Source organism: Pelobates fuscus, chromosome 6 (genome assembly GCF_036172605.1).
Source record: "Pelobates fuscus isolate aPelFus1 chromosome 6, aPelFus1.pri, whole genome shotgun sequence".
Classification (NCBI taxonomy): Eukaryota; Metazoa; Chordata; class Amphibia; order Anura; family Pelobatidae; genus Pelobates; species Pelobates fuscus.
Window position 1 is genome coordinate 302917712 of NC_086322.1, and position 19384 is coordinate 302937095.

Below are 19384 nucleotides of genomic sequence, written 5' to 3' on the forward strand. Positions count from 1 at the left end.
GAGAGCATTGCTTGCAGGCTGTCCATAGAGAGCATTGCTTGCAGACTGTCCATAGAGAGCATTGCTTGCAGACTGTCCGTAGAGAGCATTGCTTGCAGACTGTCCATAAGGTCAAAATAGCTAACCATAATATTTTCTGTCAGCTATGCTATTTGTTTGGCTAATCTGGCAATACAATTAGAAATACCATTTTATTTAATTAAAAATTCTCACTTTAGTAAATAACCCATATAACTCCTAGTTTGTGCAACCTGATCACTATGATCGAACGTGGTATCTGTTGTTCTGCGCTGCCTGTGGCACGCGTGGTTGTTGGAGTGAGATGTATCATAAATGGTGACCTTGTATCACATTGGTCAAACTCTCAGTAACTTTACTGCTGCTAAAATAAAAGGCTGCTGGAAGCATGTGATGGCAATATCCAGCCGGATCATGGATTTTCCCAGTTCAACCAATTAGTACATTTCTCTAAAAAGGCTTTATGACTGTTTGATGTGCCAGAATTATATTTATGCTAAAATAAAGTCAGGGTTATCTTGGAATCGATATTAAAATATCTAATTTCACGCAGTGCACTATCTCACTGGAGATCTCATCCCATGCAGTGTGCTATCTCACCGGTGATATCATCCCATGCAGTGTGTTATCTCACTGGAGATCTCATTCCATGCAGTGCGTTATCTCACTGGTGATCTCATTCCATGCAGTGCTTTATCTCACTGGAGACCTCATCCCATGCAGTGTGTTATCTCACTGGAGACCTCATCCCATGCAGTGCGTTATCTCACTGATGATCTCATTCCATGCAGTGTACTTTTTCACTGGAGATCTCATTCCATACAGTGCATTATCTCACTGGTGATCTCATTCCATGCAGTGCATTATCTCACTGGAGACCCCATCCCATGCAGTGCGTTATCTCACTGATGATCTCATTCCATGCAGTGCACTTTTTCACTGGAGATCTCATTCCATGCAGTGCTTTATCTCACTGGTGATCTCACCCCATGCAGTGCATTATCTCACTGGTGATCTCATCCCATGCAGTGCATTATCTCACTGGAGACCTCATCCCATGCAGTGAGTTATCTCACTGGTGATCTCATTCCATGCAGTGCACTTTTTCACTGGAGATCTCATTCCATGCAGTGCATTATCTCACTGGTGATCTCATTCCATGCAGTGCGTTATCTCCCCAGTAATCCCATTCCATGTAGTGCATCATCTCCCCAGTAATCCCATTCCATGCAGTGCGTTATCTCGCCAATGATCCCATTCCATTCAGTGCGTTATCTTCCAATTATCTCATTCTGTGCAGTGCGTTATCTCTCCAATGATCCCATTCTATGCAGTGCATTATCTCGCCAATGATCCCATTCCATGCAGTTCATTATCTTGCCAATGATCTCATTCTATGCAGTGCATTATCGCTCTAATGCAGTGCGTTATCTCCCCAATGATCCCATTCCATGCAGTGCGTTATCTCCCGAATTAGCCCATTTGGTGCAGTGCGTTATCTCTACAATTAGCCCATTCCATGCAGTGCGTTATCTCCCCAATGATCCCATTCCATGCAGTGCTTTATCTCCCGAATTAGCCCATTCGGTGCAGTGTGTTATCTCTCCAATTAGCCCATTCCATGCAGTGCGTTATCTCACCAATTATCCCATTCTATGCAGTGCATTATCTCCCCAGTTATCCCATTCCATGCAGTGCGTTATCTCACCAATGATCCCATTCCACTCAGTGCGTTATCTCCCCAATGATCTCATTCCATGCAGTGCGTTATCTCGCCAATGACCCCATTCCATGCAGTGCATTATCTCGCCAATGATCCCATTTCATGCAGTTCATTATCTTGCCAATGATCTCATTCCATGCAGTGCGTTATCTCCCGAATTAGCCCATTCGGTGCAGTGCGTTATCTCTCCAATTAGCCCATTCCCGCAGTGCGTTATCTCCCCAATGATCTCACTCCGTGCAGTGCGTTATCTTGCCAATGATCCCATTCCATGCAGTGCATTATCTCGCCAATGATCCCATTTCATGCAGTTCATTATCTTGCCAATGATCTCATTCCATGCAGTGCGTTATCACTCTAATGATCCTATTCCATGCAGTGCGTTATCTCCCCAATGATCCCATTCCATGCAGTGCGTTATCTCCTGAATTAGCCCATTTGGCGCAGTGCGTTATCTCTCCAATTAGCCCATTCCATGGAGTGCGTTATCTCGCCAATTATCCCATTCCATGCAGTGCGTTATCTTGCAAATGATCTCATTCCATGCAGTGCATTATCTCGCCAATGATCTCATTCCATGCAGTGCATTATCTTGCCAATGATCTCATTCCATGCAGTGCGTTATCGCTCCAATGAGCCCATTCCATGCAGTGCGTTATCTCCCGAATTAGCCCATCCGGTGCAATGCGTTATCTCTCCAATGATCCCATTCCATGCAGTGCATTATCTTGCCAATGATCCCATTCAATGCAGTGCAGTATCGCTTCAATTATCCCATTCCATGCAGTGCGTTATCTCCCCAATGATCCCATTCCTTGCAGTGTGTTATCTTGCCAATGATCCCATTCCATGCAGTGCGGGATCTCCTTAACGATCCCATCCCTTGCAGTGCGTTATCTTGCCAATGATCCCATTCCATGCAGTGCGTTATCTCCACTATGATCCCATTCCTTGCAGTGCGTTATCTCCCCATTCCATGCAGTGCGTTATCTTGCCAATGATCCCATTCCGCCCATGCTGTGAAGTGCGTTATTTCACTGGTGATCCCATTCCATGCAGTGCGTTATCTCCCCAATTATCCCATTCCAGGCAGTGCATTATCTTGCCAATGATCCCATACCATGCAGTGTGTTATAGCTCCAATGATCCCATACCATGCAGTGTGTTATAGCTCCAATGATCCCATTCCATGCAGTGCGTTATCTCCCCATTCCATGCAGTGCATTATCTTGCCAATGATCCCATTCCATGTAGTGCGATATCTCCCCAATGATCCTATTCCATGCAGTGCGTTATCTCCCCAATTATCCCATTCCAGGCAGTGCATTATCTTGCCAATGATCCCATACCATGCAGTGTGTTATAGCTCCAATGATCCCATTCCATGCAGTGCGTTATCTCCCCATTCCATGCAGTGCATTATCTTGCCAATGATCCCATTCCATGTAGTGCGATATCTCCCCAATGATCCTATTCCATGCAGTGCGTTATCTCCCCAATTATCCCATTCCAGGCAGTGCATTATCTCGCCAATGATCCCATTCCATGTAGTGCGATATCTCCCCAATGATCCTATTCCATGTAGTGCGTTATCTCTCCAATGACCCCATTACATGCAGTGCGTTATCTTGCCAATGACCCCATTACATGCAGTGCGTTATCTTGCCAATGATCCCATTACATGCAGTGCGTTATCTTGCCAATGATCCCATTGCGCCCATTCCGTGAAGTGCGTTATTTCACTGGTGATCCCATTCCATACAGTGAGTTATCTCCCCAATTATCCCATTCCATGCAGTGCGTTATCTCCCCAATGATCCCATTCCATGGAGTGCGTTATTTTGCCAATGATCCCATTCCATGCAGTGCGTTATTTTGCCAATGATCCCATTCCATGCAGTGCGTTATCTCCCAAATGATCTTATTCTGTGCAGTGCTTTATTTCACTGGTGATCCCACCCCGTGCATTGCGTTATCTCCTCAATATCCCCATGCTATATAGTATTTCTGGTGTTGTTAGTTTGCTCTTTGCATGTAATCTCATTCCTACACGTGGTTCTGACACATGGTTTCTTCATACAGCTGTCCTACTCCTGGATGCGATGGAAGTGGCCACATTACAGGAAATTACGCCTCCCACCGCAGGTAAGATTCCCCCTGGGTTCTTTATTTCTGCTCTGGCTTGCTAGCTTTTAATTTATTGTTTGGTACTATCCCGCATTCCTCCTTTTTTTTTGGCTTATACAGATTTCTATCTCTTCTCTTACAGCCTTTCTGGTTGTCCTCTTGCTGACAAGAGTCTCAGAAATCTCATGGCTGCTCACTCTGCTGACCTCAAGTATGTTTGCGCTGCTCTACTCCCCTTTCCCTGAACGCTACCTCCCCCTTTAATCCTATCCTCCTTCCGTGGCTCTTACCAAAATCTGCTGAGACGACTGAGACCCCATAATTTAATAAAACATCACCAAATGGCAGAAAACTGTTGGTGGAGCTCACAATTGGCTACAATCTTTAAAGCTCTGAGCAGATTTTGTTTGACTACATCAGAGCTAAATTCTTTATTCTTTGCATGTTTTGCTTTTATTATTTGCTATAAAATGGTTGGGAAACCCATATTACAATCAATGACATGTCTCTGCTCCTGCTATTGAGTACGGAACTCGTGGAGTGAATCTTTTTCTGCAACTTTAAAATTGTCTATAAAAAAAAAAAAAAAAGGTTTAAGAAGAAACAATATGTCAATAAAGGGAAAATTACACTAATGAATAAAACATCAGAAATCACCTACATCTAACCTATTTTGTCATGTGACGCTCCATTTCCTTTTAAAGCGTCTCTGTCACCTTCTGGGACCTTTGCATATTTTGCAGAGACCCCTAATGGTAACATTGATGCTTGATGAGCAGTGGCCCAGGGGTGAAGAACATGTGAGTTATTCAAACTTGAATTAGATGTACTTACATGAATACCCTCAAGGCCACCGCCATCTCCACCTGGTCAACCTTCTTCAGCTCATGGTACGTCTTCTCCAAGGAGCCAACGTCAGCCCAGTATTGAATATGCAATTAGGGAGACGATGAGAAAAATGACAAAACTTGGCGGTGGTAGCTCCGCCTTTTGTCATGTTTTGTCAAGCAGAAGGAAAATACACAATATAAAATACCTACTTTGCTTTAAGATATCTTTGGACTGTGGTGAAATTTCAGTGAAATTCCAAAGATTTAGTCATTGACGTCACAACCCAATTCAGTACTGGCACAGCCAAGGCACACATTGCATAAGAGAACAGGGACACAAGATGGAGGCATTCAGTTCCTGGATAGAGCTACATTTATTTTATTTTTCAGACCTCACGTATATTTGTTCAATATAGTGGATAAATAAACATAATATTAAAATCCTGCAATGTGATGGTTTCCCTATAAAAGCTATTTTAAATATATATTAACAGTGGTTTAAAATGTTACAGTGGTTACAAAGACATTAAATTAAATATATGAATGAATGTATTAATAATATCTGGAATGCCAGTGAATCATTTCATATATATATATGTATTATTTTGTAGAGGCATTTTTTTTACATAAAGAAAACATTTTTGGAAAATCATGAAGCAAAGACTTCAGTTTGTGTGCATTGTATGGATTTTACAGAGATAAATGAGCAGTTTTAGGTTTATTATAACAAACCGTATACTGTGTGTACTTATCATCAACAAAAATATCATTTCTTAACCCTTTCTCTCCCGTGTTCCTTCCCAGGTGCCCGACCCCTGGATGTGACGGCTCAGGACACATTACAGGGAATTATGCGTCTCATCGAAGGTGAATTACGGGTGAAATAATTACCATTATTCTATATCCTGTACTTTGTTACCGGAAACTCTGACTATAGGATGGATATATGTCCATCGCTTTCCATCCTCCTTCTCTAACAGTGTTATTTACTAAACCAGAAATGGACGGCAAATCAATTAGCCACAATTTCTGATTTACTAAGAACAACTCCTTCTGTCTTCTCCAGCACCAAACTGCGGCTCAGTCACTGTTGGGGTTAGTTTCTAAAGGAAGGATTGCTAGGAAGTGAATTCAGACTGAATTTCAAAATGGGCCAAAATAAGAAAATGTCCAAGTCAGTTCAGTTTGGCTATAGTTTATTACTGAAATTCACACTGAATTCCCGGCAATTCTTCATTTAGTGAATAACTCTGCAGGTCCATAAGAATTCTACGCTCTGTCCCGTTATTGTTTGTCATGGTGGAACTGTCTGCTATCTGGTAGATCGTGCCTGTCACAATCATCCCTCTCTGTCTCTGAATTTATAGTTTGTCTGGCTGCCCTCGTGCCAAGAAGAGTGGAATGAAAATTACACCCACCAAGGAAGACAAGGACGACCCAGAGCTAATGAAGTGAGTAAATTCAAGGAATAAGAGTGTGAAGCCATTAATTATGATGATATATTAGACCAGGAAGTGAGGTCTGCCAGTAACTGCAAGGAAAGTGTGTTCAGTCATTAGGGGGAATTAACTTGACCAAAGAACGACAGTAATAAACACATCAGGGCTTAATTCCCTAAACAGTGAATTCTTACGCACGCAGGACAGACTGGAAAACAATGCTGATATAATGGCTCAGTCACTGAGTTGGATTTTTTTTCATATCAGCTGCTTTGACCCCAAATTTGCAATTTCATTCTGTACGCAACACAACTTATCCCCCAAAAACGATCTTAAATGCATTGTTGCACAATAATAGAATTATAGCAGTACAGTTTATACATTGCCCACTTAAAACCCATGCCTGGCACCCCTTGGTGTACACAAGATTGGGTATGGAAGGGGGTCACTGCTAATTACAGAGGGAATAATGATACATTAATTAGAGATATTATATTGGACCCCAATGCTATACTAAAAGCATTAAACCACAGAATCGAAAGGTACAGGCTGCACAAATTCACTATGCTGCAGCAAATGTATTCCTCTTAACTTATAGGAACGTTGTTTTGGCCATAAAAGGCTTTAATCACTTTTTTTAATCCTTTTGTTCTTGTAAATTATACAGAGGAGCAAGCAGTTCCCTCAGTACGGAGCTCAGAATACGTATTCAACTCCGAGAGTGCAGCGGTATTGAGTTACAAGCATTATTATACCAGCTTATATCACCTCAAATAAATACATATATAAAATATATATATATATATATAAAAACATTGAAAATGCCTTGTCACATGTCACAAACACCACAAATGCCTCCTCAAACACCACAAATGCCCCCTCACATGCCACAAATGCCCTCTCACATGCTACAAACACCACAAATGCCCCCTCACATGCCACAAATGCCCTCTCACATGCTACAAACACCACAAATGAACTCTCACATGCCACAAACACCACACATGCCTTCTCACATGCCACAAACACCACAAATACCTCCTCAAATACCACCAATGCCTTCTCGCATGCCACAAACACCACAAATACCTCCTCAAATACCACCAATGTCCTCTCACATGCAACAAACACCACAAATACCTCCTCAAATACCACCAATGCCTTCTCACATGCAACAAACACCACAAATGCCTTGTCACATGTCACAAACACCACAAATGCCTCCTCAAACACCACAAATGCCCCCTCACATGCCACAAATGCCCTCTCACATGCTACAAACACCACAAATGCCCCCTCACATGCCACAAATGCCCTCTCACATGCTACAAACACCACAAATGAACTCTCACATGCCACAAACACCACACATGCCTTCTCACATGCCACAAACACCACAAATACCTCCTCAAATACCACCAATGCCTTCTCGCATGCCACAAACACCACAAATACCTCCTCAAATACCACCAATGTCCTCTCACATGCAACAAACACCACAAATACCTCCTCAAATACCACCAATGCCTTCTCACATGCAACAAACACCACAAATGCCTTGTCACATGTCACAAACACCACAAATGCCTCCTCAAACACCACAAATGCCCCCTCACATGCCACAAATGAACTCTCATAAGCTACAAACACCACAAATGAACTCTCACATGCCACAAACACCTCAAATGAATTCTCACATGCCACAAATGCCCTCTCACATGCTACAAACACCACAAATGCCCCCTCACATGCCACAAATGTCCTCTCATAAGCTACAAACACCACAAATGAACTCTCACATGCTACAAACACCTCAAATGCCTTCTCAAATACCACCAATGCCTTCTCACATGCCACAAACACCACAAATGCCCTCTCACATGCCTCAAATGCCTTCTCACATGCCACAAACTCCACAGATGACCTACCACATGCCACAAATACCTTCTCACATGCCATAAACACCCCAAATTCCTCCTCAAACACCACCAATGTCCTCTCACATGCCACAAACACCATGAATGCCCTCTCACTTGCCACAAATGCCTTCTAACATGCCACAGACACCACAAATGCCTTCGCACATGCCACAGATGTTTGCAATTGAAGAGGATGGTGCACACACGTAACCAGGGTGCTGCAGACTGGGAGGGCCAAGTTCCCACAGAAATGCAATGGCAGTAAATACAAGTATCCAGGCACAGCTGATGGTTTTAAAAATCCAATCTTGATTTGAAACACAAAAATGGAGACAATGTTTCATTTCCTACAGGAGCCTTTGTCAAGTCTTAAGCGTGGTCTGGGAACTTAAAGCATATGTGCGGCAAGTTCCGCACTCACATTAGGCCTTCCTGAATCAATGCATGCCTGTGGGGTTTTTAAACACCCTGGAGATCCTCATGCAAAGCGTGAGAACATCCAGCGCCATTTTACGTGGGTCAAATTCTGTGACACAGCAGGAAGCGACTCCGGCAGGTGTCTGGTAGACAGTCACTAGAGGAGGTCTTAACCCTGCAATGTAAACAGCAGAGTTTCTCTAAAACATGTTTTACATTGCTGGGTTAAGGGAACAGGGACACTGCACCCGGACCAATACAATGAGATGAGATCTGGGTGCCTTCAGTGTCTCTTTAAAGGAACACTATAGTCACCTAAATGACTTTAGCTAAATAAAGCAGTTTTAGTGTATAGATCATTCCCCTGCAATTTCACTGCTCAATTCACTGTCATTTAGGAGTTAAATCACTTTGTTTCTGTTTATGCAGCCCTAGCCACACCTCCCCTGGCTATGATTGACAGAGCCTGCATGAAAAAAAAAAACTGGTTTCACTTTCAAACAGATGTAATTTACCTTAAATAATTGTATCTCAATCTCTAAATTGAACTTTAATCACATACAGGAGGCTCTTGCAGGGTCTAGCAAGCTATTAACATAGCAGCGGATAAGAAAATCTTAATTAAACAGAACTTGCAATAAAGAAAGCCTAAATAGGGCTCTCTTTACAGGAAGTGTTTATGGAAGGCTGTGCAAGTCACATGCAGGGAGGTGTGACAAGGGTTCATAAACAAAGGGATTTAACTCCTAAATGGCAGAGGATTTAGCAGTGAGGCTGCAGGGGCATGTTTTATACACCAAAATTGCTTCATTAAGCTAAAGTTGTTCAGGTGACTATAGTGTCCCTTTAACCTCACAATCTCAGTGTATCAATTTCCAGATTGTGTGATAACAATGAAGACTGAAGTTAATCCCAGCTGTCAGTTGATAACGATTTAGAATTTTAATGTTGTTACCAATTTAAAAAGGTTGTAACGTTTCTGCATTATGATCACACGTGATCTCAGTCAAACCTGGACATTGTTATTAATTTAATACGATACTGGATTATAATTTATCCCATAATTTACTTTTGAAATCTACGTAATTCAATGTTGAGTGAATGAAGCTCTGGAGGTGTGAGAGACTCCTTTAATTCCAAGGAAAATGCATTTAGAAAAAAATTATAATAAAATCTATATTAAAATACTTTCAGGACATATGTGGGATACAGTTTACTGCTCAGAGAACTACTGTATGATTGCAGTATTAACAATATGCTATTGGTAACAGTGGCGTGGTAACGACATGATTGCAAAGTCTATTTCTCCTTTGGGGTATTGAGTTATTCGATTGTGATCGCATTTATGACACTTTATCTTTCTCAATCCGTGGCCCCCGCTGGCAAGAGAATTAGGGGCAAATTATAATTCATTCTGCAAGCAATTAAAAACCAAGATTGGTATCTCAGATTACATTTCATTAAAAAATATATATAATAATAAAAACAATTGTGCTCCTTCACTTACTGTGCATAGGGAAAGCAATGCTGTTTGTGAAAATATATATATATATATATATATATATAAATGAAAAGATCAGAAGATCTTCACTAGAAGAGTCATGATGAAGACTATGATGGGCGTTTGCTTGATGACTTAATTCATAATCATAATCAACTTTTAAGTATTACTCAAGTAACAGGGCTTGAAGCCAATTCTCCAGGGAAATGGTTTCTCGATGGCCAAAGATAGAAGTCTAAGGATAGGTTTAGGAATGAATTATTAAATATGTTTAATGTGTACATTTGTCACATATCCTGGTTTCTTATGCTGATTTCTTTTTATTTTTGTACGTAGGTGCCCCGTTCCCGGCTGTGATGGTCTTGGACATATTAGTGGGAAATACGCATCCCACCGCAGCGCCTCAGGTTGCCCGCTAGCTGCCCGAAGACAGAAAGAAGGTGCTCTGAATGGTTCTGCCTTCTCTTGGAAATCTCTGAAGAATGAGGGCCCAACCTGTCCCACCCCCGGGTGCGATGGATCGGGTCACGCCAATGGAAGCTTCCTCACTCATAGGAGGTACGAGTCGATCTAAAACCAAATTCCACTCTAGTGTCAGCAAAAAAAATACATCTACCACCTCTTTTATCACCGTGTCTGTCTATAATCAGTAAAACATGACAAAGAGCAAGCTCATAGCGTGACAGCTCTGTGTGACCTCCTTGACCACACATTTCCAGTGAGCAGTAGTTTATAACCCCTATATTGACTTGGTTATTCACTAAACACAGCAGGTGTCTTTCAATTTGGATATTGTGGCATAAAAGTATGAAGTTCATCTCAAATTCCAAACAATTTAAATTTTGTGTTGATAAATGATGAAAATTAAACTAATGTGATTTTTCCTTAAAAGATGGCAAAATACAAATCAAAGTTTGTATTATTTTTTCCAAAAAGGATAACATTTGATTTAAAAACCTACTCTAAAATTGTAAATTGTATGTTTCCTGGATCAGTAGAACAACTGTGTTTATATTAATTTTTACAAAATTGTATATTCAACTTCATTAAACAATATTATCTGGATTCATAATGAAAGCATTTGCTGAATTTCACAGCACCATTTCTATAATTAGTGAATTCTAAATCTTCACTTACTGTGACGTTCCCCTATCTACATCAGTGAGAAATGTTTCAGACTCTGGATATACAGTATCTCACAAAAGTAAGTACACCTCTCACATTTTTGTAAATATTTCATTATATCTTTTCATGCGACAACACTGAAGAAATGACACTCTGCTACAATGTAAAGTAGAAAGTGTACAGCCTGTATAACAGTGTCAATATGCTGTCCCCTCAAAATAACTCAGCACACAGCCATTAATGTCTAAACCGCTGGCAACAAGAGCAAGTACACCCCTAAGTGGAAATGTCCAAATTGGGCCCAAAGTGTCAATACTTTGTGTGGCCACCATTATTTTCCAGCACTGCCTTAACCCTCATGGGCATGGAGTTCACCAGAGTTTCACAGGTTGCAACTGGAGTCCTCTTCCACTCCTCCATGCTGACATCACGGACCTGGTGGATGTTAGAGACCTTGCACCCCCCCTATCTTCCGTTGGCGGATGCCCCACAGATACTCAATAGGGTTTAGGTCTGGTGACATGCGTGGCCAGTCCATCACCTTTACCTTCAGCTTCTTTAGCAAAGCAGTGGTCGTCTTGGAGGTGTGTGTTGGGGTCGTTATCATGTTGGAATACTGCCCTGCGGCCCAGTCTCCGAAGGGAGGGGATCGTGCTCTGCTTCAGTATGTCACAGTACATGTTGGCATTCATGGTTCCCTCAATGCACTGTAGCTCCCCAGTGCCGGCAGCACTATTGCAGGCCCAGACCATGACACTCCCACCACCATGCTTGACTGTAGGCAAGACACACTTGTCTTTTTACTCCTCACCTGGTTGCCGCCACACACGCTTGACACCATCTGAACCAAATACGTTTTTCTTGGTCTCATCGGACCACAGAGCATGGTTCCAGTAATCCATGTCCTTAGTCTACTTGTCTTCAGCAAACTGTTTGCGGGCTTTCTTTTGCATCATCTTTAGAAGAGGCTTCCTTCTGGGAAGACAGCCATGCAGACCAATTTGATGCAGTGTGTGGCTTATGGTCTGAGCCCTGACAGGCAGACCCCCCCCATCCCTTCAACCTCTGCAGCAATGCTGGCAGCAATCATACGTCTATTTCCCAAAGACATCCTCTGGATATGATGCTGAGCATGTGCACTCCACTTCTTTGGTCGACCATGGCGAGGCCTGTTCTGAGTGGAACCTGTCCTGTGAAACCGCTGTATGGTCTTGCCCACCATGCTGCAGCTCAGTTTCAGGGTCTTGGCAATCTTCTTATAGCCTAGGCCATCTTTATGTAGAGCAACAATTATTTTTTTCAGATCCTCAGAGAGTTACATGCCATGTTGAACTTCCAGTGACCAGTATGAGAGAGTCTGAGAGCGATAACGTGAAATTTAACACACCTGAGACCTTGTAACACTAACGAGTCATATGACACCAAGGAGGGAAAATGGCTAATTGGGACCAATTTGGACATTTCCACTTAGGGGTGTAGTCACTTTTGTTGACAACGGTTTAGACATTAATGGCTGTGTGTTGAGTTATTTTGAGGGGACAGTAAATTCACACTGTTATACAGGCGGTGTACTTACTACTTTACATTGTAGTAGAGTGTCATTTCTTCAGTGTTGTCACATGAAAAGATATAATAAAATATTTACAAAATGTATGGGGTGTGCTCACTTTTGTGAGATACTGAATGTCTAAAGCAAGCCGTACAAAGTCACTACTGGAAACTTAAGTAGTGTAGGACATAGTTCTTCGCACAGCCTGTCCTCCACCTATCTTTACATTTCTTTCTTCTGTTATCTCCAGTTTGTCAGGTTGTCCCAGAGCTTCCTATGCAGGAAAGAAGGGCAAACTCTCAGGGGATGAACTTCTAGGCACAAAGTTCAAGAACAGCGATGGTAAGTGTGTGTTACGGATGGTAAGTGTGTGTTACGGATGGTAAGTGTGTGTTATGGATGGTAAGTGTGTGTCACGGATGGTAAGTGTGTGTTACGGATGGTAAGTGTGTGTCACGGATGGTAAGTGTGTGTTACGGATGGTAAGTGTGTGTTATGGATGGTAAGTGTGTGTCACGGATGGTAAGTGTGTGTTACGGATGGTAAGTATGTGTTACGGATGGTAAGTGTGTGTTACGGATGGTAAGTATGTGTTACGGATGGTAAGTGTGTGTTACGGATGGTAAGTGTGTGTCACGGATGGTAAGTGTGTGTTACGGATGATAAGTGTGTGTTACGGATGGTAAGTGTGTGTTACGGATGGTAAGTGTGTGTTACGGATGGTAAGTGTGTGTCACGGATGGTAAGTGTGTGTCACGGATGGTAAGTGTGTGTCACGGATGCTAAGTGTGTGTCACGGATGCTAAGTGTGTGTTACGGATGGTAAGTGTGTGTTACGGATGGTAAGTGTGTGTTACGGATGGTAAGTGTGTGTTACGGATGTGAGAATGAAAACACACTTTAATAAAACTATACAAATAAAAAGTCAGGTACAGGATAAAACCAGGTTCACAGAAACAAAAACGTAGACCAGTCTTTGTCCGAACTTCGGTTTAACAGCGTACGTTGGCGTTTTTTGATAAATGTATCCAATAGCCGTTAATGTCATTTTATAACAGGTTTTAGTGTTCAATAGCAGGGAAAACTCAGGTCAAGCTCTGCTAACCAGTATTGTTGCCAAGGCTCATAGGCGTATCCCTGTACAACAAATATGAACTTGGCTTTAATGGGAACTTTTAGATGATATTTGTGGATACGCTTTTGAAATTATTTAAAACCATGGCAGCCAATGACAGTGAATTATGGTCAGAGGCAAGTAAGTGTAAAGTATGGTGGCGTAATCTACAGCTTTCCATCTGGTAACATTCCTGTAGCATCTTAACTCCCAGCCGGCTGAGGTTGATTGTAATTAATCCAACAACATGTATAGGTTCTTCTTGTTGGTGCTTTGTGGCGTGATAATAACGTACTGAATCTCCTTCGCAGTCTTAGAGAATGATGAAGAAATTAAGCAGCTGAATAAGGAGATCAATGATCTGAACGAGTCCAACTCCGAGATGGAAGCAGATATGGTGAATCTTCAAACTCAGGTCAGTATCTTCTATTCCATGACCATGTTATATATCGCCCACTGGGGGCAAATTCAAAAATGTTTTACGTAACTTATGAGATGCTTCCCAAAATTAAAATGTAACCCAGATATACAGTTTTCCAGTCTGTAAGAGAGGCTGATCTTCCTCATCAATGAGTGTAGTTTATTAATACAGTAAATATTGTTCTTGATAACCTGTTTTCATTTCTACCTATAAGGCTTCCATATAACCTTGTGACTTCCATGCCACCACCCACTACCTTCAAATACCATTTCATAGTAATAGGATTGCATTCAATGTAACATATAATCATTCCCTTTCCCCATCTATTGTCTTCGATTAAAGTCAATGGGCTGGTGATGGTATTGTTATGGTGTTATAGGGTCATTAGTAAACATGGCGTACACATAAAAAAAAACAGTTCATTGCCAAAAGGGATTTATTCTGAGGAAGTGATTTATTTACCAATATTAGAAGCAGTGGGTTAGGTAGATGGTCAGTTTATTTTGGTGACATTCCTTCTCTTCCACTCCTTTCAGATCACATCAATGGAGAAGAACCTAAAAAATATAGAAGAAGAGAATAAGGTCATAGAAGAGCAGAATGAAGCCATGTTTGTCGAACTTTCTGGGCTAAGTCAGGCCCTTATCCGAAGTCTTACCAACATCCGCCTTCCTCACATGGTACGGAATATAAATGTTAAATGTTGGATCGATGGGTCAATGGATGGACAGGTGGAAGGGTGGTTGGATGAATGGATAAATGGAAAAAGAGATGCTGTTGTAAAAATACCTCACGGTTTCCCTAAACTACATTGAATAGTAGAGAAACGTCTTCAAACTAAATATTAATTTATATTAATAAAAATAATTGTACAAAATGAAAATGTTGGTAATTCAGCAAAGACCGAATTACAACATACTGTTTTGGGTCATTCAATTCTTATAATTGCATTTTTGGAATGTATGTTATCTGTTCCTGTCTGTGTAGTTTGTCTTGTTTGTTTTGGATTTTTTATTTTTTACAGTAAGCCAATAAAGAAAAAACATCAGATTTTGTATGGTGCCATATATCCTAATCTTAAGCCACCAGATGATTGTGGTGTCAATCATTTCAGTAGACACAGTTCTTGCTTGCCCCAGTGTTAGAGCATTGATTTTTTGGGGGTTGGTCGTTAAGCTCAATGTTTGTTTTTTATTTACAGGAGCCAATCAGTGAACAGAATTTCGATGCCTATGTGAATAAACTCACTGACATGTACACCGACCAGGAATGTTACCTCAATCCGGAGAATAAAGCTTTGCTCGAAAGCATCAAACAAGCTGTCAAAGGGATTCAGGTGTAACATAGGAATGGGAGAATTTTCCAGTTGAGTATTCAGGTCCACAAGCCAAATGGTTTGTGCATTGAATCACAAAACTTAAAGGACCAAAATAAGTTAAAAAACTAAACAAAAAAAAACTAAATAAATTAATGAGGAACTGGATGGAAATGTTGAACGCCAATTTGGAAACGAAGCTGAAAGAAAATATAAATTATTTTGTTTTATTCTTAAATGTATCGGCCTGATACTGGAAAACGAGGAGAAAGGACCATGCTCACTTACGCAATCCAGGATACAAAGATGAATTTTAATGACCAATTAAGGGCCAGATTGACTGCAAACTGAACAAAGCCTGCCCTTTCTATTTTCAGGGTATGATGATACATTGTGGACCATTTAACCAAGAGCAAAAACCCTGAGGTTCATTCTTGGACCAAACTTAACCAGACGCCAAAACAGAAGATTTATCTCGACAGATAAGATATCTGCCGAACCCATCAGGATTTTTATTTTTTTATTTTTATTTTAATATTATTTTTTTTTAATAGAAAGGTCCGGCAGAGGAGCAAAAAGACAAGTATTATACACAAGAAAAAAAAATCTTCTTTATTTTTCACAAAAACATTTTAAATGAGCAGTTCTGTAATTCCTTCTGAAGCGCAAAGGGTTAAAGGTTCTCAGGGAAAGCTTTCGGGGTTACAGCTGCGTCGTTAATTTTTTATTTTCTGTTTTAACTTTCTCGCTACCAGGGGGTAGGGGTGATGTTCAAATCGTACCGCAGTGCAAACTGGCATGCAGCTGTGTCCCCTCTAGAATGGGTTTCCAGTTTGCTGCCAGAACAAAGTCACTTAAGCGGTGTTGAGTGGGTGTGTGTATTTATGTGCGTATGGAAGGGCCATCTCCTTCTCTTTGTATGGAAGGGCCACCTCCTTCTCTTTGTATGGAAGGACAAGCTACTTCTATGTGTATGGAAGGGCCATCTCCTTCTATGTGTATGAAAGGGCAAGCTCTTTCTATTCATATGGGACGGCCAATTCCTTCTGTCCATATGGCATGGCCAGTCCCTTCTATTGTATGGGATGGCCAGTTACTTCTGTCTGTATGGAATGGCCAGTTGCTTCTGTCTCTATGGGATGGCCAGTTCCTTCTATTGTATGGGATGGCCAGTTCCTTCTGTCTGTATGGAATGGCCAGTTCCTTCTGTCCATATGGGATGGCCAGTTCCTTCTGTCCATATGGGTAGGCCAGTTCCTTCTGTCCATATGGGATGGCCAGTTCCTTCTGTCCATATGGGATGGCAAGTTCATTCTATTGTATGGGATGGTCAGTTCCTTCTGTCTGTATGGAATGGACACTTCATTCTATCTGTATGAGGCAGCCAGTTCCTTTTGTTGTATGGAACGGCCAGTTCCTTCTGTTGTATGGGAGGGCCAGTACCTTCTGTCTATATGGGAGAGCCAGTTCCTAGTGTCATTATCCAGTGTCTATAATTTCGAGAGTTCTATCTGTCTTGGTTCTCTTAGTGCAGCCCTGTAGGATATGTATAGTGAAGATACGTTTTAGCAGTAAACCCTGTACCAGGCAGGAATTCAGGTACAGGTTTGGCATAAATGGTCCTGGCTCAACCTGTTCTTCTCCTTGCGTGATCTGCAATTTGACATACATAATATATTGGGCTCTTCTTTCCACATGAGAAGAAGTGAAGGGTTGAGCTAGTAGAGAGAATACTCTCCATTCTGTTGGCCAGGGAGTTATATATTGTAACCTATCTTTTGACAAGCAATTATTGGTTAACAGAATGAGATGAGATATGGGGTACAAATTAATAGAAGAGATTTTGTTTTTACTTTGTAAATCTTGATATTACAGCATGGAAGATGGGTTGATTGCTAAATTTTAGCAGGTTAAGCTAGATGCCCCATGCTTGCTGTTGGCAGACAAGCTTGAAATGGACACCTACATATTGTATGTCCAAGGTCTACAGAGACTATAAAGCTGCTTTAAAATAGCATCAAAGTTATACTCACTCCTGCTAGAGCTGTATTAACTACTAGGTCAACTTTGACAACTCCTATGAACTTATCTTACGTGGGTGAAGATGACCTGACATTGGGATCCGGAGTCAATATAGGGCAATGCCTACATTCTGCTCTCTGCCCCTACACATTGTTGAATATGTGTTCAGGAAATAAGCTCTCAATGTAGTGACCCAACCTGGGCCCTACTCTGTTTTAATCTGGCTCTGAATTCTGTTTAATTGCGCTTTCTGCATAATGTACCCTGTGTCCTTAGCTGATGACTGGTTAGCCAGGATTCTGATGGTCAATTGAAAAGATTCACCGTAGAGATGAGTACAAAAGAGATTTATTTAACTCTTCCACGGTGCACTATAAGACCTGCACATATCCCTGAGAGTATTCTCGATGTAAAGTTTCGAAGGTCTTGATCACACACTGTACAGATAGAGCAATACATGTAAATGTAGGTAATAAATAAGTAAAACCTATTTAGCAAGGATTCCAGCTAACCTGGAGATGACATTACAATCACCACCATCTAATACCATAGACCTCGGTCTTAAAATTGTGGTGGAACGATGGTTCTGCATGTATAGAACAAAGAGATGAATTTATCAGAAAGTGAAGTTTGACCTTTGTAAATTCTATACAGGTTAATGTAGCAGGTGGTTGTATTCATGTAATCCAAAATGATGTCTTGGGCCTCGGCAGCAAGTAATCTTTTTTTTATTTTTTAAAAAAGACTTAAAACTGCGTACATGTTCTTGTACATAAAGTCTAATCCAGTTGTGAATAAGAATCAGCTAGTATTTTGCCAGTAGAACAGCTGCACTTCCACGGATAACTTAGTTTTATTATCTTGTAAATTATTTAATTTCTAATTTATTCATAAAACCATATGTGGATCTTCTACTATTTATTATGTTAATTTATTCAATTTATTTTCGTTGGACTTATTTTAACTGGATACCACACGTGAATAGGGAGAAAGGAGTTTAAATATAAGAGAAATAAATTAATAATAACCTTTTGACAATAAATTATATTCCATGGGTGGAAAAAAATGCTATCTACAGCTAATAGTTTTGATGAAACCTAGTTATTTTTTATAAATTTTTGTTATTTATTCTTTTAAACAATGGGAATTTTTTTAAAGATATTTTATAATGGAGGAGTTTTGATATTTTTTTTGTTTTTGTTTCATTTTACTGGGAAAAAGGGAAAAATAATATTTTTTTTTTCTTCACTTTCATTCCTTTGTTTTGTTTTAATTTGTGTAACTCTTTTGGTGATGGAAATGACTTTGGTGGCTTTCTGCGGAACTCACCGTTGCCATTTCTACATCTGAAGAGGGTCACTATGTTTCAGGCACTGATGACAGTATATTGAAAAAAAATGCTGTATTTATTTATTAATTATTTAAGTAAAATGGACTTGTGAACTTGTTGTATATTTATTTTGTCATGTTTGTGAGTCTGTTAATGTGATTGTTTATGTGAAGAAATCCTGTTAATATTTAAAATTTAAAAAAAAATCAAAAAATTTAAAATAAAAGGTTGCATTGAAGGCTGATACAGACTATCTGTTAATCTCTGCTAATCTCTCCGATACTGTGATTCCGGCCTCAGGGAAAATACAAAACCAACCTGACTACACTTCAGAAATAAAACTCAAATTCTACTTGTGAATGTCTGGCTTTTCTTTTTGTATCTTATTCGTAATTTATTTGCACACAATATTTTACCCTGTGTTTATAGTACAAAAAAGGAATTTAAAAAAGCAAAAAATTCTACGTTGTTATCCTTATACACATCCTGAGCATTCTTCAATTCCTTTACTGCGTTAGCCTTCTACACATCCCG

The 19384-nt window shown here is 40.6% G+C and overlaps 1 protein-coding gene across 5 annotated transcripts in view; it reads left to right on the plus strand.

Annotated features, from left to right (window-relative positions):
• MYT1 (myelin transcription factor 1) overlaps nt 1–19167 on the plus strand; it is a 72960-nt gene extending 53793 nt beyond the window's left edge. For 4 of the 5 annotated variants that reach the window (XM_063459663.1, XM_063459664.1, XM_063459665.1 and 1 more), the window contains 9 exons: nt 3824–3886; nt 4011–4079; nt 5503–5565; nt 6066–6149; nt 10311–10532; nt 12899–12990; nt 14074–14177; nt 14720–14863; nt 15385–19167. In XM_063459663.1, coding sequence (XP_063315733.1) covers nt 3824–3886; nt 4011–4079; nt 5503–5565; nt 6066–6149; nt 10311–10532; nt 12899–12990; nt 14074–14177; nt 14720–14863; nt 15385–15525 — 982 coding nt within the window. In that variant the 3' untranslated portion in view covers nt 15526–19167. The remainder of the gene's footprint in view (nt 1–3823; nt 3887–4010; nt 4080–5502; nt 5566–6065; nt 6150–10310; nt 10533–12898; nt 12991–14073; nt 14178–14719; nt 14864–15384) is intronic. The other variant, XM_063459667.1, reaches the window with a different exon arrangement.
• The last annotated feature ends 217 nt before the right edge of the window (nt 19168–19384 follow it).